Here is a 21,540-nt window from a genome sequence, read left to right on the forward strand (position 1 = left end):
CGATATTTTGAAAACCCGCAACACCCGGTCACCGAGAAGAGTGATGTAATAAAACTGGACGCATTTCACTTGTGCATGAAGAAAAAAAAAACATAACAAACAAGGTTCAAGTTCGCAGAAGCGATGAGTCTTACGCAGACAAAAAAGGTCTTCCAATTGTTTGAAATTCGATAAAGTTAACGTATTCCCCGAAAAGCGAGCACTATGAAGTTGCGTAAGAGATTCGTTTGTTCCGTTGCGTTTGAACGAGCCTGATGTTAGTAACGATATCGTAACGAAACATTGGGGAAAAAATCACTATTTTCTTAATGTTACAACGACTTTTAGGGAATTAACGTTTCGAAATATGAGTGTTTTTGGTTTATTACGGTTTTCAGACAACTCCAAAATCGCGAAACAACGGTTTTTCCTCCACACGACTCGTTTACGATAACGCAACCGACTCGAGCCTCGTGCGAATCGACCGGACACTCCGAACTTGGCAACAACAAAGCCCGCGTTTTATACCTAGATTATGTTTTGTTTTATCACGAGAAGCGAGCACTCCGAAGTTGCACGATAGCGATTCGTTTGTTTCGCTGCGTTTAAACGCAACCAACTTGAACCTCGTGCGAATCAGGCGGATCGCCCTAAGTTGGCAACGATGACGAAGCCCCGCGTTTTCTATCTACATTTATATTTCGTTTTATAATCATCAGCAACGACTAACCTCCGACTCTGTGAGGTCGATAAGGGAGCTCTTCTCCTCGGTGAGGTTCTCCGAGGATCGTTTCTCGTCCTCGCCCTCATCCTTGAAAATTTTGACCTCGTCCTTGCTTCCGAGATCATCGCCACCGCCGCTGCTGCTGACGTGCGGCATTATTGCGCTCGGCTTACGATTAGCTCGAGCCTCCGATCGGCCGATCTCCGATTGTCTTTTATCCCGTCCTCTCGTTATCGGCGTCGGCGTCCGCGGCGTCGGCTTCAGGAGGCGAGAGTCCGGCTTTGTCTCGACGTTTCGCCGAACTCAATGCCCGCCTCTGCTTCCTTATTTCCCCGTGAATAGAGAATAGGCGACGGTAAGAGCACGATTATTAACCGACACCACTGCTCTCCGAGGGATAATAAACCGAAATAAACAAAACAAAACGAAACAAAACAGGATCACCACACACTTTGTATTAACGGGCCAATTCTTGTACATGTATCGAATCAATATCCTTCCTCCTCTCGTTATCTTCCTCTTCTTCTTTTTCTTCTTCTTCTTTACACTTCACACCGTGACGACATTATTAGCGTAAAATCACATACGCGCATTTTTATGGTATGATTAACGGGAAGAAACGAAAGAATTTAAATTAAAAGTAACGAAAAACTTATTGGTCACAACTATTCTCCTCCCACGTCCTTTCTGCATTTGTTCTTCTTTTCGTTCACAAAACTCGTTCGACGACGAATTTCCTTCTTACTTTTATTATTTATTCATTTTTCTGTCAAAAACAAAACTACGTTGTACAAGAGACGTCGACGAAGATGATGATGATGGTGAAACGATGACGATGACACACAGGCACACGCGGGCACAGAATAATTAATTATTCACAGTGTTAAAACAGGTCGGTAGACAGACGATGCACGATGGGGGGGGGGGGTCATCAACAACAACAACGACCACGACGTCGAGGAGAGATAGAGATATGGGAAGAATAAAGAACGAGGAAAGAAAAGAAAATAAAAACTGACCGTTAGAAATTCATTAAGAAACTTGTCAACTTGATTGTTATTGTTGTTGTTGTTGTTGTTGTTGTTGTCGTTATTATTATTATTATTGTTATTGTAACGATTATTATCAGTGCAACTGCCGCGTTAAATCCAGTTTACTCAACGAGCGTGTACGCGCACTGCACACGTGTGCATGTATACATGCAATATACTATTACATATTATATACACAGGAGACTTGTATACACACACGTCCAACTGTATATACATACATGTACATGTGATACGTGGGTGGGTGTATGTCGTTGCGTTTCGTATATGTATATATGGTATATACGTGTGGATATATATATATATACAAAATGTGGGTGGGTGAGCGTATGTATGTATGTATTTATGTACGTGTTTGCGTGTGTGTCGAGTGTGCGTGCGTGCGTGCGTGTCGTGTGTTTTTTTACACGCGAGCATGGAGCGCGCAGCGCCTAAAAACTGCACCACCGCGTGGCGGCCGCGTAGAGTGATCGAGGAGCAGCAGCAGCGGGTGATCGTGGTGTAGAATAATAACGGGGTTAATAAACACGCGGACGGCCATCATACCACCGCGGTATATGTAAACACCGACGTGTTTAGACGGCCCCAAGTAAGCTTGATGGCTGCTCGGTGCTAACTGCGAGGCTGCCGAGACGGCGGCGCGAACGGAGCTCGAGGTTCGGCGGGCGGCTCCGAGTCTCGGCCAATCGCGGCGAGCCTCTCGACGCCTCGGCTTCCCTTCCTCGACCTAACCAGTGATGGCAGTCAGCGGACCGACGACGGCCGAGCAACGCCGGAAACGCACGAACGCTGCGCCCTCGCCTCGATCCTACGAAACGAAACCACGCACCGCCACGGATTCTTACGCTCGCTCTCGGATCTCTCTCGTCGCGCGACAATCCTGCGACACACGCCTACCTCCCGAGTGACCCTGGATCAGGCTGGATTACGGCTCTGCCAACGAATTTATCGACTCTCGATGGAACGACAGATTCGACATAGCTTTCGGACCTTTATCCCTAGCTTGTTGTTCGTTTCTCTGAAAATCTTCTCACCCGTTATTGGGAGGTTTTTCAACCGTCGATATCGTCGTGCATCGAACAATCGAAGTCCAGAAGTCCCGCTTCGGCGACGATCCGAATTCGAATCGTCGTGCGTACGTATCAACGGTGCAAAGCAACAAGGCCCGACGATCGAAGGTACGGAAGCGGGATGTTTGACTTGGAATGTTCCGAGAAGAGGACTGTTTGGGGAAATTTGTTTCGAGCCTGTGTTATAGGTAGCCCGAGTCGGGGCCTCTGCACCCCTCCACGTCGAGATGAGATATGAGGCGGTGGGACCGACGCCCGGCTCCTCAGCCACGAAACTAATGACTGCGTGATAGGTGCCTCTGCCTATAGATCGTGAACCGAGGAGAGAGAACCCGTCGGCCGTTTCGGCCGTTTCGGGCCCGCCCCCCTCCTCGAGCTCCGCGCCGCGACCGAAGTTTCGTATATACCTGTACGCAACACTCGACGTGCATACACACGAGAGACCCACCTACCTGTACGCGATTCTATAGCCGGCCGGCGATCCGAGGTGCATACAACGCACGGACTCCGGAGCTTATATACGCGCCTTTCGGAGTAAACGAGATCCTCCGAGGCCCCGAAGACCGGCTGTACTTTACGATGCAGTTTACCTCGTTTGCGCCGGCAGGCTCGGGCCTCGCGCGGGCCCCGTTCAATTAGCTTCCTTTTTTGTCTTTTGGGCCGCCTCCTCGTATCGAACCCTACCCGGAGGATCTCTCGCATCTCCGAAAGGCGCGAAAATAAGCCCGTGCTTTTCCGAGGAAGGGGGAGGAATTACGTATGCGCAGGTTGTCGATCCGCGAACCTCCTCTCTCCTCCTCCTCCTCCTCCTCTTCAGTCCCCTCGTGATCCACGCAGCCTTGGTCGACGATCGGAATTAAGAAACGGGATTACAGAAACGGGAGCCTCGCAGGGAACAATGCGAGACCACTGAGATTTCGGTGATTCAGAGAACAACGGAGCCACCACCAGCCTTTGAGAAATCTTTGGCAATACGATCTTTTGACCCGGCCCGGCGTTCCTGGAAACCCTTCTTGACTGGGTCTCGACTTACCCACAGCTCCCACGTACATAATACATCCGTACCATGTACCCGAACCTTTCTACCCAACCCAACTCACTCTCGGAGCGATAGAAGCTATACACCGGCTAACCAAATATTAGTTTCCTACACTAATCATAGATTATCGTTTCTATTAGACATGTTGTATCTACAACGTTGCATCTTTTTTACTTCACCTTGTAGAGGTAAGGAATTTGCAAGTCTGTTCTGCAGTGGGGTTATACATTATATACGCACAATAGTCCTGCACGGTCGAGTCGAAATGAAAACAAACATTGCGTGACAATAATGTATGAAGATTGTTAATTTATTCGTCCCGGGGTCAGTGCCGCAGGACAACTTGGAGTTCGTGTCCTGGCGGCTGCTCACCTGAGGTTTAAGGTGGAAGGTAAAGGTGCGCTGCGACCGTCACGCGATTCTTTTCACCTGCACGTTGCAGCAGCGGCAAGAAAAACAGATTCCCTTTCCCTTTTCACATTTAACGATTTTCACAATAACGACCAACTCCACGTTTTGCAAAATCTACACGCAGGGCACGCGGTTTAATCGTCGTCTCTACCGACCCCAATTATAAACGTTATACGTATACGTTATTTGGCTGATCGTTGGATCGTTGGCCGCAGATTAACAGTGCGAATATCATACATGCAATATGCGTGTACCTTTGTACAAGTATATAATGTATGTATATAAATATGTATACATATTGTATATCACCTGCGGGGGTCTTGGAAGATCGCGGGAGCTGAAGCTAAGTATATAAATAACGCTAATGAGTTGGTGTTAAAATTTCGGTCGTATCGACTCGCGATCTCCGTAACGGTTGTGTGTTCGCGATAACACAATGCAATCGACTATCTAAGGAGAACAGGCATCACACTCGACGATGAGTATCCATTAGTAACTCGGTCGTTAATCCTCGAACGACATTGTGCCTCTGGTTATCGAAATTTATAGATATACCATATTTATAGATACGCGATACATGCGCACTATGTGTACCTAATATTCATGTATATGGTACGTTTCATCATGTACTCCGCATCGATATAATTATGAAACGGCATAATGTTGGGCATCGAAATTTTTCCCATTCTATAACGCGTTCAGTGAAAGTGCAGAATTATATGTACATTCAGCTGTGATCTGCACAATTTGAACTATGCAAAATTCAGAATCGCGTGTCGCTTATGAAATGGAAAATCAATGAAACAATGAGAGAAGCTGTCAGATTGGAGAAATTTGCATAGAATGATGGCAGCACTTCGTAGGTAAACGTAATTCGGCACGATGGCTTCTGGTGAAACGTTTTTCCTACTCGCGCGTTGCAGCACATCCTGTAAAAGTTAAACGTTAACTTTATATCTCTTTATTTTCATATCTTTCAATCTTTACTCCCGATATCTTCGACGTCAAACGCAGCATATAACGGCAGGTATAAAAATTTCGTAACGCATTTCTAAACGCGCAAGTATAATCGGTGGGCATCAGGTTTGCGTAAGTCTAACGTCATATCAATTACAACCCCGCGTAGATGATTCCATGTATATCCTTCCCGTGCACGATCGTATGTAATTTCACGCCTTCGATGTACATAGACACAATAATAGACTCGCGGGTCATGGTCAGAGTTTGACAGTCATTCACTGACGCACTCTACACGCCGTATCGCGCGCAAGCCAGGAGACGAGGAGATAAGTCGTAGTATGTATGTATGTACCTTCTTTGGGTTCCTCGCGGTGTTGGGTGACAACTATGCACACTCGAGTGTCAGTGAATTCAATCCGTTAATCCCCCGTCCCGTCGAATGCCGGGTTTTACCATTTATAGATCACGGCTTTCGGCCTTTCAAATTATTACCCAGGTATTCCTCTAATTGTAAGATCGCGGAGAGGTAAAAATTCGTCGGATTTTCAATCTATAGATAAAATTTATGCAAACCAGACCTTGTATGTTTGTCGCTGGGAAACCGGATCGACGGCTCGAGTTGAAAAGCTCCGCGAATTACCTGCGCGATGGAATTAACGCTCTCTTGAATTTTCGATTACGAGTTGGGGATTAGGACTGGTGTGTTTCCGATTAGTATTTTTCTGCTTTTTAGATTCTCAGATTAGATATTCAGGCCGACATATTTTTGTAAATGTGTGTCGATGTACGGAGAAGTCAAGATTGAAAAGCGATGCCTGGTAGAAACGAGCACGCTGCTAATGCCGGCATCACTGTCATCGTTATAACATGCATGGGTACCTTACACGTTCGATAAAATTTCATAACTTATGTATGCCGCTTGATGGCTGAACAATAATCAAATGATCATTATAAGAGAATTCCGATAACGACTATCGTTGTCACTTGTCGGACGTTTGTTAAAGATTAATACGTATAATTCACCTGTCGCGGAAACCTTGTATTGCGTCGAATATTATACAAGTGATTATGTACCGCCTAAAACTCCAGGTATCACTTTGATCTTTGCATTCCAAAAAGGTCTCCAGACTGCACAGGTCTGCAAAAAAATATTTAGCGATGTTTTTGATAAATTTTATGTTTTCGAGTGTGCTGAATCCAAAAATGACTTTCATTTCCCTGCATCACGTACAGTATTTCTGCAAAATACAAGGTGTTTGCATAAAAACAAACGTAACAATAACGAAAAAAGCCACTATCTTATTACATGAACTAAACAATATTTCTTATAAAAATTAAAGAAACAATTTCTTTGTGAAGTGTATTCAACATTCCTTGTTCGTTCTTTTCGCCTATAAAACCTTTTCTTTTTCTCTCTAATACAGCTTCGAACGCGCTTCTGCTTTGCATTTTCTGTTTCCCTGTTTGTATTTATTTTCCAGTCTCACTCTAATGCATATTAAATGAAAGTAAAGAATCACTATTCAACAGGATTTTTTGGAATCAAAAATAGGATACCGGGCTTCGAATTAAATCGGAGTTTTCACTCTAAATGAAACTACAAACACGAGTTGAAGAAGAAACCCGACGTAATGGAACTTTGTGAGTATTTTACCCGGTTTCAGTGAATCAAAATCCATAAAAAAACAGTATAAAAAACCTGTACAGTTTTTTTGTTGTAGATCTGTCCATCGTCCTTACGTTTAACGGCTGACCGAATCCTTGGAAGGCAACCAAGTCGCGTAATGAAAGATGAAGAACATGAAAAGAAAGGAAATATACATATATTCATAAAAAAAATAAACCACAATTTATTTTACTTACAGGTAAGAAGACGCATGCGACATCATTGTGGAATCAGACAAAATTACTGGAAATGTGACATTGCTGTATATAATTGTACTCCAATAATTATAATTAATGTATAAATATGGAGTAGTATAGAATAAACGAAATAAAAATCATAAGTTGCGAATACAACCGAGTGATAAAATATAGACCTATGATTATTTTCTCCTTAATCACCGACACGTTATAAATGATTATCATAAATTTCTCGTGACCGAACAATTGTCCGACTACTTTGCAGATTTCGGGGGTCTGGTTTACAAAGTACTTTAAAAATCGGAGGTGCCTGTTCGCTTGTGAAAATTACAATAGTATATCATATGTATAACCCAATTGAAACAAATCACTTATTCTCGGATCATTTGTACCTGCGCATCACAAGTGATGACTGAGAAAACTGAACTGATTGTGAAGTTGCTGCATGGCCAGCGTGCGTAAATCGCAATATGCAGTACAAACACAAAAATGTATATTTGAATCAACGTATAGGAAATGATTTCCGGACAGCTGGTGCAGGGAGTACTTGTCGAAAAGAAAAAATAACTTGCTAAACCAGCAAGTTTTGGTATCAATATCGTCGTAGCAAAAAAATTCGGTTGCAGCAGCCAGGAATTTGCAAGGTTAGTTGACGGGTTTGCTACATTGGAACTTCGCTTGGCTATGCTTGTGAAACCTTTGCTGTTGCGTTGAAAATTTTGATTTCGACAGCTAATATCTTGCTGTGACTATATTATCATTAAAATTTGCTAGTCCAGTGAATTATTTCAATCGGATGAAATTCAGGTTTGAACACGGATAATTCACTTGCCTTATATCGGCATTCTTTCTGCCTACCTCTGACATCTGTAGGGCTACAAACAGACCGTATCTCGCGGGTAACCAAGTCTCTCGGCAACTGAACACGACTACACACGAGCCTGCCTTCATTACCGGCTGAGGTGAATTCTACGAGTATTGCTATGCTTTTTATCAGTGCATATTTATTCTCGCTACGTCTTTTGATCGAGTATCTTGCCTTGTTGAATGAGTATTACGTTTTTTTTCTTCAGATTTACGTGTTCCTGTTTTACCGATTAACTACACATTCAGATTTTAATTTTCCGCGCTTCAAATCATCCGTCGCTGTGGAACTGGCTGAATTTTTAAATCTACGTTTTAAAGTTCTTAATAAAATATGTTTGTGACGTATTTTCAATATGACCACCATTACACGCTTGGAATTTCATCTAGGCTGCAAGATAATTTCCATCACCTGTCATTGGTCAAGCGTTGGTTCACGGCAAACAAAATTGTAGCAAGAATAGTTCGGTCATAAATTTTCCTGTAACAAATGCCCGAGCACTGAGAATTCAGCTTGTAAAATTCCATCGTACCTACGTAACGCGCGTTGCCTATGGTTTTCAATCAGATTGCGCTTTTTCGCCGCCTACCCAGCTTACGTCTTATGGACTGCATTCTTTGCGTGCGCAGATTTTCACGAAAGAATTCCTTGACTCCATGCTGGCAGGAAGGTACCGTTTCGTTGAAACAGTCTTCGTTTCTTTTGGAAGACGGGGAGTGACTTTCGCACCTGAAACACAAAACAATGAAGCTTACTTGAAACGTTCCCGTAGGCAATGTGTAGCCTGTGGCCGTAGAAAGTTTCGTTAAGCCGAATTACTCTTTGTCAAGTTCCCGGTTCCTCATAGCGATGTCGAAAAGGGCGTCGATCAGCTCTTCGGAAATCCCAGTGTTCTTCTTTCCGTACTCCGTCAACACGCCGAGCGTTATTTGGGTCGGGATCATCTTCTTCGATTCGTACATCATCCTCAGGTATCTGGGAACCAGCCGGCTTTTGAAAATCCGGTGGGACGTCACCCACTCCAAGTGAGCAACGAACTCGGCCTGCTTCAGCAACCGACGAATGTAGCCCTAGTCGCGCAGGAATTTCAAAATTTACATGCATTAGCTGAGTCATTTTCCGATCTCTCCCACAGATATAACTCATAGTCAAGGGCAATCCGGGTCGGGTTGCTGGTTGCACTACCTGCTTTCAGGTAGGTCCGTCGTTCTCGAATAACACCAGGACCATGCCAACGCTAGTAGAGTTTCAAAGGTCATTAAATTACCTCCTTCAAGATTCCCTGGATATCGCTGACCGCCAAACCGATCATTAGATTCATCAGCACAATACTGGCAAGCATGACAAACATGAGGAAAACGATCCTTCCGACAAATTGGAGAACGACGTTTTTCTCCGTAATATCCATCGTTTTCACGAGGTCGTCGAAGTTGTACTCCCCGGTCATCATGACCATGGTCTTGATCACGGCCTTCCAGGAGTCGGTGAACTGTCCGCCGCCGCAGAACAGAAGCGAGAAGCTCAGAGCGAAACCAATGATAAGCCATACGAAGGCTATGAGCACCTTGAAGACGTTTTTCAGTACGGTCGAGAACATGAGCGTGTAGTGCCCCAAGTTTGGAAATCTCCCGATGAGCAGCATTATCTGGATCCAGGCGATGAGTATGGCCACGCTGACGGACTGCAGGATCCACTGACGAAAGCTTTCGCTCTCAGCCTGGTTCGTTGCTTCCATCATGGTCGGACGGTACTCTCCGGCAATCGCCACTCCGATCGAAATGGTCACACAGATGGCTGACAACCAGGTTTCGAACTGCCTCGTGTGGTGCCTGAAAAAGTGAACCTCAAATAATAACTCGGTCGATCGAATGAACTCGGCAAAAATTAGCGAGGAGCCTGATAATCGCTAATAAAACTGTTCTCTCGGCGTTATCTTGATAATCTTGATAATGTGTATGGACGTCTCGATCTCGAAGGTCTCAATAAATAAAGTCAAATTTATCACGCCTGACTTTCGTTTAATTGATCTTAAATTCAATTACATTATGTCTCCAAAGGAACCGAATAAGAATGTGTCATTTTTCTCTCAACCTAGGTGAGCTTTTTAATTCTAAGAATGGTGGATCAAGGTGGATTTCGGTGTGAGAATAAACTTATCCCTCTCCATGTCATTGCTCGGGTGATGACTGGACTACCACATGGACTAACTGACGTTTAATTGAATTTACCGCCGCTATACACTTTTATGTATTTTCACCGTCTCGATGGCTGTTTGATCTTTTGTATTGAAAGTTTCACCTCCCACGTGAGGTTTATTGTATTTAAACGTAAGTGATTCTCAATGTTTTTCTTCTTCCTTCCTTCTGGTGAAACAATAGTGATGTAATTTCTATCAGTTACAGTAAATGACATATGATAGTTTTCCGAGGAGGACCCCCCTCAGAGTCAAAGCGTCGAAATTTGACCTTATTCATTAAGACCTCGACACCGAAACGTCCATACTTAAGAATCACCTCGGCACTATGAGCAGCTGGAGTAGATTGTGGCCAAGAATAATACAGGCGCAGAGAATGAGGACTCTGCCTGCAGGTATCGCGATATCGAAAACTTTCTGAAGGAGGATCATCGCGTAGCACGACAAGGAGAGGACGAAGACCACGTGGATGATCACGAGGAGGAAGAAGAACGGACGAAGCCGGTGCCACTTAATTCCAAGGAAGGCTTCGATTAGCGGGTGTTGGAGGATCGTCATCTGCTCGATGCTCGGCACAGCTCCAATCAGGGCAGAAACCACGGCCATCTGAATTTCGTCTCGGGGTGCCAGCGGCTTGAAGTCCAGGACGACTTGCTGAAAGGAGAATATCAGTCTTGTTGTAGATCAGCGCCGATGAAGAGGGACTAGGGTGGAGGTGTGCTTACGTTCACGTTTTTGTCCGTCCCCCGCACCAGCGAGTCTAGAATGTTCGTGATGAAGGTGATCGGCCGGGCGATGTTTTCGAATATGGCGTCGATAACCGTCACTCCCGTCTTTGTCTCCGAGGCCAAATTAGACCCGCTGTCTACCAGAACCCGAATGGAAGCAAGGTGACCCTGGTAGGCTGCCGCGTGAAGCGGTGTACGTCCAACCTGCGCGAAGCCAGCTTAAGGTGAGACTGGATTCCACCTCGTGCCGGCAACTTGGAACTCAAAAACACACTAACCTCGTCCTGGACATCGACGAAGGAGGAGTCCATGTGAAACAGCAGGATCCGTAAGATGTCGTGGAACCCGGCGCTAGCCGCAATATGTAGCGGGGTGATTCCTGTTCCGATGCAACGAGCCGTCGGCCAGGCACCGCCCTCGAGAAGTCGCTTCGTAGCTTCCCGGCTACCCAGGGTCACGGCGTGGTGCAGCGCCGTCGTGCCTTGGTGGAGAGCAAGAGGTCAACCATTTGCGACTGAACCACAGACGATGGGAACTGGATCGACACTCACCTGTGTCCGGGTGGACGATGTTGACGGACGCCGAGGCGGACACGAGGATATCGACGATCCTCTCGAACCGCGACATGTCTTTTGGGTCATTCGAGTCCACAGTAACGGCGGCCAGATGCAAGGGCGTCACTCCTCGCTGGTCCCGGGCATCCGGGTTCGCCCCGGCTTTCAGGAGGAGGTTCACTATGTCGACGTGTCCAGCTTTCACCGCCTGGTGAAGCGCCGTTCTTCCCCAACATTCCGGCAGTGGCAGCTGAGGATTTGGATGGATTTGGATCAAGATTTAGATTATTCGGAAATACCATGCGACCGGATACTTATACGTATATCAACAGGATACTTGTAAAATAAGAATGAATTTACAAAATTTGGTAATCCTACCGGAATAAAAAAATAAAAGCCTCAACCGGCTTTCCCTTTCGCAAATATCTGAACGATCAATTGTCTACGGACTCAACTCCTTGGACACACTGTGATTTTTGTACGTACACTATGTCCGATATCGCACTTTGGCCAGGAGTTTAAAGCGGTGGCACTGTAAGGTTCATCCTTGGGTAAGAATCTGACTTCGAATCGGTTTTCGACGGCAGCTCCTCGCTCCAAAAGCCACTTTACGACGTCGACGTGATTTTGCTGAGCGGCCAGGTGAAGCGCACACCTTCCTAACTTGTCGCTCGCGTCAAGGTCCGCATTCGAGATTTCAAGCCGCTGGAGGATGCTGAGGTATCCTTGCCAGGCTGCGAGGTGGACGAGGGTTACTCGGAGCGAACCGCAAGGCTCGACGAAACTTCGGTGGTCGTTTGTGTTGCTGGACTCGATGATTTGCACCGCTTGTTTCACGTCGCCGTTCTCGACGAGAGTCATGAGCTCGAGTTTCGTCGCCGGGGCCCGGCAGACCGTCATCTCTTGATCAGATTTCAACCTGGGGATCTACGAACGGCGTTCAAGAAAAGAGCGATCCTTACTCCGACTGTAATCTCGTGAGTATCAAACGCAACTAACCCCCAACACCCACGAACGAAAGAACACCACTAACAATTTCCACTTCCATTATTTATTCGAGGATGTGGTTACCAGAGGAAGTCATTTAGCTGTTTGCAATGTCGCTGCTCGGTGCGCTTATAACTCCTAGTTAATTCTTGTGAACCTTGTTATCGCCCCGCCGTATATCGGCCTGGTAACGACGAAATCTTGGTTCAAACACTGATTTCGGCTAAGCCAGATTTTCGTCTGAGATTGAGCCCAGCCCCTGATTCTGAATTGTTACATTGAACCAAGGAGACGGAGCTCTCGACATCGGTCAAAGTTCCGAAATTCACTCGAGTCAGTCTTAATTTCTCTTCGTCACTGGCAGTAATTGGAAAATTATTCGATATATATCGTATCAGAGATCATAGGGCATAGATCGTAATAAATTTTTTCTGGCTTTCTCCACGTGCGTGGGACGAAATTCATACTCAATAGAATGAGAATGGACGAAGGAAATCATAGGTTGCTTACGCAGACGCAGGTAAGGTTTTACTACGACAGGAGTAGGTATTAGAGGCTGATCAAAACTTTCCAGCCTGCGCCTCGATGACTTATGGCTTCGACCTTGTCTCAATCAATCAATATCAGATCCCGCCGAGCTTCTCCCAGCGTCTGAGATTCTTACCCATTATTTTTCTCTCCTTTCCTTTGGCTCCTTTATTCCTTCAATCTTCTATGCCAAAGCAGTAGATTCCATTCACCACAGATCATTGTCGAATTTAACTGCGGCGATAAGCTTTAGGCGTAAGTCAATTATACAAGGTATTGACCTACGGGTGAAAAGAAGAGCCAATGAATTGATTTTTCAGAGAATAAAAGAAAATAATCCTCGGAGTATCTAATTGATCTTCCTTGAAGGTACTATGTCAATCAATCCAAGCGTCACAATAGATCGGAGCACAAATCACCCGGTCTTGACCCTAAAAAATTAGGCCAAAGAGTACGAGGGTGATAAAAATTCGGGGTCTCTGCGTCCAGTTGAGGCATTTTGAATCGGGGTGCTTGTTGCATTGATTCCAGAAACATTGCGATTGGCCGGATGACAAGAGGGCCAAAATACGAACCGATTACATCAGCGTTTGCGGTGATCTCATCTCTCAGAGCCGGGCTGCGATCGGCTCGAGTGGCTGCTTGAACGGATCGAACGCGATGCATTATAACGCAGAACGTAACGCGTTGCGGGACGCAAGAAGCAGGACGGAAGGCCAAAGGAGGGGAAACCCGGCGACCGGGACCAGACGCGATCTAGTGAGCGGTTGACCACGCCGAAGAACGCTTCTCAGACTTCAGAGACGATTCGCTTCTAGCCACGCTCACGCCCAGTTAGCCTGCATCATGCCGAACTGCCCAAAGTGCGAAAAGCCGGTATACTTCGGTGAGTCCTCTGCTTTCACTGCTTTTCCATCTTAGATTAGATTTTCCCCATTTTTCTTCTGCACCCTGTTCCACACTTTGAGGCTGAACAAAGGTGTGTCGATTTTTATCTGCACTGCCTGGAAAAAGTAGTTGTACAACTCAAGTTATTGCAAGGAAGTTTGATAAAGTGGGCAAAAAATAAAGAGCTGCGGAAGCTGCGGTTAACTGGTCGAAACCATTTACCGAATGTATATAACTCAAGGATAATTTCAGGCTCGCTTAACAACGCTCTTAGTATTCCTTGTTTATTCCGGTTTCATTCTCTCGTATTGTTGGTTTTGATGTTGAAGGGAAATCGGTTTGCAGGTTGATACGCTGCTGAGTTAAATCAATTACAAATGAAGCCTTAGGTAAAACAGTGTCGCGAGTCTTAGCACCGAGCTTACAATTTTCGCTAGGATTCAGTTTTGATGATCCGGAGATTCCCGCGTCACTTTTATTTACGACTATGCCGTAATAAGCTACGAGCCTCGGTGTATGTGGGTGGGTCCCTCTGTGATTAATTATAATTATCGTTACGAATGTGTGAGCGTCAACACGTGAATACATCAGCCAAACGCAAACGAATGTGATGACGGATGTCTGAGCTCCGTATCGCGGTGCACAACCGGATGCGGAAAATGTCGAGAGACTTCCATGTAAAAATTAAGAATATTTTATAACACGAATTTACGTTTTCTCGACTGGACGTGACGGTATATTCCTGGCCAACACGACCGGCGATTCGTTTACACGTCTCTCTTGGTCAGCGATTTTTGGCAAACGTTGCAGAAACGAAGGAAGCGCGAGAGTCGGCAGTTTGCTCGCAGCGCAACGCGATCCGGAACGAACAAGAGAAAGAAAATTCGCAAACAAAATTTTACAAGAACGAAAGAAAACGTCCACAATTTCGTTGAAGAGTAATTGGTGCAACGAACCGAGCGCATTTCTGCGAACAAAGTCGAAGAGAAACAAACGTCCTTGCGGAAACGCGTTGTGTGTCAGCGGATGGTGGAACTGTGTCAAGGCATTGTTATCGGCGCTGTTATTCCTCGATAACGCGACTTTCGAGTTGTATTTTAATTAGCGATGATCTCAGTTATGCGTAAGAAAGAAGGCACACGTTCTCTTTTACTCTCCTCGTGCAGCGTACTTGAAAAATCGACGCGATTCTCGTTGAGTTTTTGCTACCGAATCCGAGCCAAGCGCGGAATTATGCACAGGTTGTTTAAAATTATGCGGACGGATGAATCACGCGGACCTAACCGTGACCTCATCTTCTCAACCTTCAAGAACTTTCTCTATCCACGCTTCGAGTTACGTGTAGGTTACAACTGCACCTGAGTACACAGAGCTCTAATACGTACAGGTGTGAAAACATGGACGTCAGTTCGAAGTCGTATGTTAATATAGTACATGCGAGTTGAGAAAAAAGAACTTCATACCTTTCACCTTTACCGATGAGCGCGTCGTTCAATTTTCCTCTTTAATCCGACAGTGATCGATCACGAGACTTGAATTCGAAAAGCTGTACATTTATCGCGGCGATTTATACATCGGTAAACCTTCGATTTGATAATCATATCGTCGAAAGGTTATTCTTTTGTAACGTAATCGAATTCGACTCCTCCAGTCGATTGATTAACGATAGATCCCCCCTCCGTGATGACGGTGAAAGCAACGATTACGACCCTGCGGAAGGAAATGGCTCTGCACGTTGATCGGTTTCACGGCGAGAGTGTTGAGATAACATTTTAGACACAGCGTTTAACGCTACGCCTCAAACATACGGTTCACCGTATTTCCTTGATGCGCAGTGTCAGTATTTACACCGCGAATGAAATACCAGAAACAGAGTTAAAAAGAAGCTTGTGAAAAATTGAGGAAAGTTACGCGAGCTGACGCTTCGTTGAAGCCGACGGATATCCGCGTGAGCGTATAAAATTAATTATCAGGTAGCGATTAGTCGTTGAAAAATATCAGGCGTCAGTTGCACGGTTAAGCAGGAAACTATGTCGTTATACGGTAATAAATGGCACTAAACGTAATTGGGCGGCTTATCGCCTAGGTATATTGTTTGTTTTCCCATATAATCGGTATCGCGTTATATTATCAGCTTACGAAACATTTCGTAGTATTCGATAAACCTTCGCACACCCCTCACAGTGAAATAATCTCGAAATTGTCGGCGGATTAGATATTTAAGCTTTTAGAAATTGGTAAACTACAGCTGATTACATGAGCGTAGCAGCGTTGAGTAACTGTAACAATTCTTTCTCGATATAGCTCAAAATCTTCTCCAATAAGTACGTACTTATTATCATACCAGTATCAACGAACGCGGCTAACTTCTGGCCCCATAATACGACTCTCGCTCCGCGTACAAGGCGCGCACTTTTGGACCCCGTTTTACACGGTTCGGTACCTCGTGCATACCGACGCATGCTGTACATCGGAGTCTTTTGATAAAAACCCGTCTACCTCGTGAATAGAGCCCAGCTCTGTTTCGGAGTCGTTGACGAGTGACGCTGAAAGCGTCGTGCGTCTCACGCACCAGCGTTGCATACTTTAGCGTATACGAACTAATGTATCCATACGTGGAACCGCACCTACGCGGTGACCGAAAAGAATCTACGAGCCAATCGCGGTGTCATCCGGTCACAAACCGAACCAATCCTGAAACGTTTCCTATGAAATATAGAAATGTAGCTAAAAATTGTAGCCTCGGTCGAGTAATTGGAACCGTGAAAAATAAGCAGACTCTGCAGAAAAGGGAGCATGTAGGCAGAAATTAGTCAAGGGATCAAAAGTTGGTAAAAAAATAATTACCGTATTGCGGTCTTCTGATTCTACCCACCGAGTATCCGGACTCATCAGCCGGGTGCGGCGATATGCATGTACACTCGACGACGTTGATTCTCTCGGTAAATATGCGTGGGTGATTCTTGAAGAGGGGTGAAACGAGGGGTGAATTTTGAGTAGCTGCGCACTAGGGTGATCCTTGAAAATATAATTTTTTAATTTCGACCGGCTCGCTCGGCAAATCGGCTCGAGATAGTTCAAGAAGAATTTCCTATTTTTTTCAGACTTTCATCTCTAACCTATATCCCAAAAGGGATGGATCCCATTCCACCCTTTCAGAGGAAATCAGTTTTACCGAACGGATCTAGATGAAATTTGGGTTCAGGGGGGTTTCGTGGGTCAGTAATTACGAATCTGAACTAGAAATTACAAAATTCAATATGGTGAATCCAATATGGCAATATCAAGTGACGTTTGCGGTTTTAATCCACCATATTGGACCCGAAACTTTGAATTTTGTAATTCTGAGTTGAAATTCGTAATCAGCGACCCAAAAATCCTCTTTTACCAAATTTTGTCTAAATCTGTTCGGTAGATTTGATTTGATATGCGCGGGTTAGAGTCGAGATAAAAATCTGAGAAAATTAGGGAATTATTTTAAAATTACGTCGGGCCGATTTGGGGGGCGCGCTGCTGGAAATTAAAAAATGACCTTTTTAAGGACCACCCTACTCCGAACGTTTCGTCTTTGTCGAAAGAGCCGCGAGGGTTGCCGATGGCAGCATCGGAGTCGTTGATGAGCTTAGAGCGATTCGGTCGAAAGCTCGTCAGGACTCGGGGGCGGAGTGAAGTTGGCCAGGTGTACGCGGTGCGCAAATCCACACACAGGCGCGAAACCGTAGAGAGGAAGGTTGCGTATACGGACCCGGCGTTTCGACATCGCCGTCGCCCACTGTACAACAATGAAGCATCCATCCGCCTGCGAGGACAGCAACAAAGCTCTTCTGCCCGCTCCGACGGCCTTCTTCTCTGCCTAGGTAATAACAAGAAGAGCGGACCGGGCGCCCGGAGATGAGAGCGACAGGTTTGTTTGCGGCGAAATGGCAATGAAAGTGGGGTTGCCCAGCATCCGTTATCCTCCTCCTCGTCCCTCCGGCCCGCACTCTTTCCATCTCTCGGCCTAGGGAGCGACTTGGATGCTTCTGGTTTACATAACGCGGATTTGTTACGCTGATGGACCCGTAGATGAGAGCCACTACACAACCGCAGCCTGCGAATTGTTCGCGCTAATAACTAACCCTCGAGGGTTTGGATACGCTGGTTAAGGTCGTATAGTTCTGCTACCTTTACCGACCAGGCAAACTCACCCGTTTGCTTCCTATATTAAATAAACGTATGGACAGGGTTCAAATTTCGACGGTGCATCGATAATCGTCAAAAAAATGTGCGGTTTTTTAACACGTGCTACTATTCCCAAATTTCCCGCATTTCAGGGGTCAAAAAGTGCATGGTTTAGATACTTTGGGCAATGACGGAAACAATGAGGAGTAGAATGAGCCTTCGTGAAACTGTTTTCATACAATATCGAAGTCGCTAGACGAGAACTAGGAATTATAATAATTACGTATGGACCGTCAAAATTTGAAGTATTTCCGTTCGTTTGCTTATCTAATATAGGGAGCAAAAGGGTGAGTTTGTTCTTTCGGTAAGGATAGGAGTATTACACGACCTTACGGATTGCGGATCCCAATTTCTAAACGTCAGATTTTAATGACTCTACTCTCGATTCACGAATCAGCCCCGTTGTTCGCAGAAATTTCGCGCGATCATTTGGACCAATGAGATTCCGCGTGACAACTGTGAATCTGTATACGTTTTGACGTGCACCGATTTTACATTGGCGCGGTGCACTCGACGCTCTTCGGTGGAACGATGAATCGGTGCCGTTGAGAAACAAAGGCATTGGCTGTTACGGCTGCCGATATCTACTCGTGATTGCCACGATGCGGTAATTCAAGTACCTAGCGGCGAGTAGCGGCGCGTAATAAACATCCCCATTGATTACGATATCGCAAACTCATTTGGGATGATGGATGCATGCATGCGCCGCGGATTCTTTGAAAAGAACAAAACACCCGGTGCGACAATGCTCGGTTTTGCGGGCTCCGTGTTCGCTCCCCGCGGACATCGCCGAGTTCACACCATGCGTGAAAAGGGGTTTTTCATGAGAAAGAAAGCTCCGGGTCCCAGAGGGCGCCTGGTGTCTTCTTGAAATTCTTAATTAGAAAATTGCTAATGCGTCGGCTCGGTTGCATCGATTTATTCATTTCTCTTGGTTCCAAAGCGCGGCCTGCGAGTCGTCTCGCATTTTCATGCTTATTCCTCCCCCTTTTACAACCCGTTGGTTTTCCTTTTGTTCCTGTTTTCTACAACGCGTATATGTGTAAAGTCTCCATACTTCTCTGTTTTTGTGCAGCGGAACGAAAAACCTCCCTGGGAAAGGACTGGCACAGCGCATGTCTGAGATGCGAAAAGTGCAACAAGACTTTGACCCCCGGCAGCCACGCCGAGCATGAGGGTAAACCGTACTGCAATCAGCCTTGTTACGCCGCGTTATTCGGCCCCGGAGGTGAGACACTTTTTGATTCTCCGATTCGATGCCTGCGAACAAACGAAACCAGAATTATTCATAATCACCACAAGCGGACGAGAATTTCTTCAAGTTTTATGCATTTTATTATTCTCCTTTAGCAATTTTCAATTTCATTTTGGTTCACATTTAGCTTGTAGAAATTAATTACCACTAACAATTCTCACGTCTTAAAGTTGGATAACTCATAAAATCCCTCTATGATAATTACAGGCTTTGGACGAGGCGGTGCTGAGAGTTATGTTTACAAGAAGTAAACGCATTTCACACTTGAGGGTGGTGGCGACCTACATTCCAAGAGAAACGTTCCAACCACAATAACGCCAGTATAATAACCGTATATGTTAACGACACATAAATATACCCTACATTATCTATGTAATAAGCATAACGTACCTAATTACATATCGCTGATATAAAGTACCTTCAACTATAAGCGTATAAAATAACAATTGTTTTGTAATTACACATGCATATAACGTTACAATAGCTATCGCACAAAGTTCAAGCGTAATGCATTTATTGGAACAGAATAAGATTAGAAAAAAAAATCACATGACAAAGTTCGCATGTAATGATCGTTCGGACTAATAAACATATTGTCATGACTCGTAAGTGATTATAACTCGATACCTCGTTACCCATTCGTGACAACCGGACAACATTTACGTCTTATCTCACAATCAGGTCCGTTTATTCATCCCGTGTACTCGCAGTAGTTTTGCCAGTTGCATCTTTTGAATTTATCGAACGAGCAGCTCGAGCAATATCGCAATTAGTAAGCTTGCAGTGTAAGACGAGTCGATGCTTTAACTGGTCAAGATAAAACGCAACTTTCCATTAGCCGGAAAGCTCAGATGCTATGGATCCTCGACCGGTAAGACAGCCATTTATCAGTTTCGAATGGTAATCTAGCTGCCTTACCAGCAGTCGACAAGTTAGCAGCGGTAAGTTTAAATATTGTGGATCCCACGCTAGGTATACGGTTTGGAATTGATTCTGATTTCACGCACTCTTGCAGAATGTCTGCAATTTTTTCATTCACGCATTCGGTACTTTGTAACTCGATATGAAAGAAAAAAAAAACATCTCGATTGTGAAACAGAGTCGAGGGGCAGGTGAATGGGCTTATTAATGCTCGCCTTAATAGGCGCGAAGAATACGAATAAGGGGATTCGAGATCTCGATAGGCGCATAAATAATCCAGTAAAGATAGCGCATAAAAGTAAGCGAACATCGTTATGCTCCAGATGCGTCGCAGTCCACTTTACACATTTGTGTACAAGCTTCGCTCACCGAGAGCGCTACACCCACACGAATACCGATCTAGGGTATAAAACGGCGACGATGGTTTGACACCCATCGTATATAAAACGGACTAGTTTCGTTAAAAGTTGACGCGGCAAATAACTAACTGTTAATACAACACGATCAGCGGAAATTCCGCAAGTCAACCGCAAGTCGAAACCGTCTTACAACACCAAGAGTCTCTCGACCGCGGTCGAGTTGAGCCAAATTCAATGATTACACCTCGTTTGTTTCCTCGATTATATTCCTCGAACTTCAAATTTATTATTTTTAATTCACCCGTGCCGTACACTGACAAATAGTACACAAATATTGCCCACATATTGGTGGATTCCCATATCGATATTCATTGATCGGTAATTCGGATCGCGAACGCCGAAAAGTTTCCATTTCCTCTACGGAGATGTAGAAAAAAGGCCCCAGCTTCGACACGGAATGAAATGGAATTGTATATTGAAAAAAGCGCATTCGCGACAGCGCGTATTAGAAATCGCTCCAGATTCTGACGGCAGGCGAGAACAAGGCATCTGTACTACAAGTATATTTTTAATCAGAATGGAACGGTGCAATTATACACGCAAGGTGAGAAGATACGCTCTCGCGAATAAACGCGTCGCTTATAATTCGATCCGATTAAAAGGTCTGCAGCTGGGCGAAAAATCGTCCCGGTTCGGTTGTACAGCTCAGCTACTGCATGGCGGGAGCCAATTGCAGCCTCATCATCGCTGCGAGTTTCCTAGACGACCCAATTACCGGCTCCAAATGAAAAATAGAACCGGAATTAATTGTCTCGTAATTCAAAAGGGTTCGGTGACCGAAAAATCGGCCTCTCATAATTGGAAATGGGCCTTGTTTACCAAACTGTAAGTGGTCCTCGGTCAAGTATTGCTTTGATTCGAATTCTGTATCGATTGATTTTCCTC

General features: G+C 45.1%; 3 protein-coding genes across 8 annotated transcripts in view; 1 reads left to right on the forward strand and 2 right to left on the reverse strand.

The window, feature by feature from the left end:
* Positions 1-2,383, reverse strand: part of LOC107217103 (protein pangolin, isoforms A/H/I/S) — a 131,118-nt gene extending 128,735 nt beyond the window's left edge. Inside the window, exons 1-2 of one of the 6 annotated variants that reach the window (XM_046735407.1) lie at positions 1,974-2,383; positions 710-1,469 (exon numbers count right to left, since the gene is read on the reverse strand). In XM_046735407.1, coding sequence (XP_046591363.1) covers positions 710-859 — 150 coding nt within the window. In that variant the 5' untranslated portion in view covers positions 860-1,469; positions 1,974-2,383. Of the gene's footprint in view, positions 1-709 lie in introns of all 6 variants that reach the window. The other 5 variants (XM_046735399.1, XM_046735391.1, XM_046735383.1 and 2 more) reach the window with 5 other exon arrangements.
* A 4,631-nt stretch (positions 2,384-7,014) lies between these two features.
* Positions 7,015-13,636, reverse strand: LOC107217102 (transient receptor potential channel pyrexia-like). Its single transcript, XM_015654476.2, has 8 exons — positions 11,923-13,636; positions 11,434-11,686; positions 11,161-11,363; positions 10,880-11,086; positions 10,474-10,808; positions 9,228-9,789; positions 8,780-9,030; positions 7,015-8,689 (listed from the first exon to the last, which is right to left on the reverse strand). The coding sequence occupies exons 1-8, from the start codon at positions 12,334-12,336 to the stop codon at positions 8,524-8,526; spliced, it is 2,391 nt and encodes a 796-aa protein (XP_015509962.1). The 5' UTR covers positions 12,337-13,636; the 3' UTR covers positions 7,015-8,523.
* Positions 13,637-13,702: 66 nt separating this feature from the next.
* Positions 13,703-19,924, forward strand: LOC107217113 (cysteine-rich protein 1-like). The gene is made up of 3 exons (XM_015654488.2): positions 13,703-13,837; positions 19,136-19,288; positions 19,523-19,924. The coding sequence occupies exons 1-3, from the start codon at positions 13,798-13,800 to the stop codon at positions 19,564-19,566; spliced, it is 237 nt and encodes a 78-aa protein (XP_015509974.1). The 5' UTR covers positions 13,703-13,797; the 3' UTR covers positions 19,567-19,924.
* The last annotated feature ends 1,616 nt before the right edge of the window (positions 19,925-21,540 follow it).

This window comes from Neodiprion lecontei, chromosome 1 (genome assembly GCF_021901455.1).
Source record: "Neodiprion lecontei isolate iyNeoLeco1 chromosome 1, iyNeoLeco1.1, whole genome shotgun sequence".
In the NCBI taxonomy this organism is placed as follows: Eukaryota; Metazoa; Arthropoda; class Insecta; order Hymenoptera; family Diprionidae; genus Neodiprion; species Neodiprion lecontei.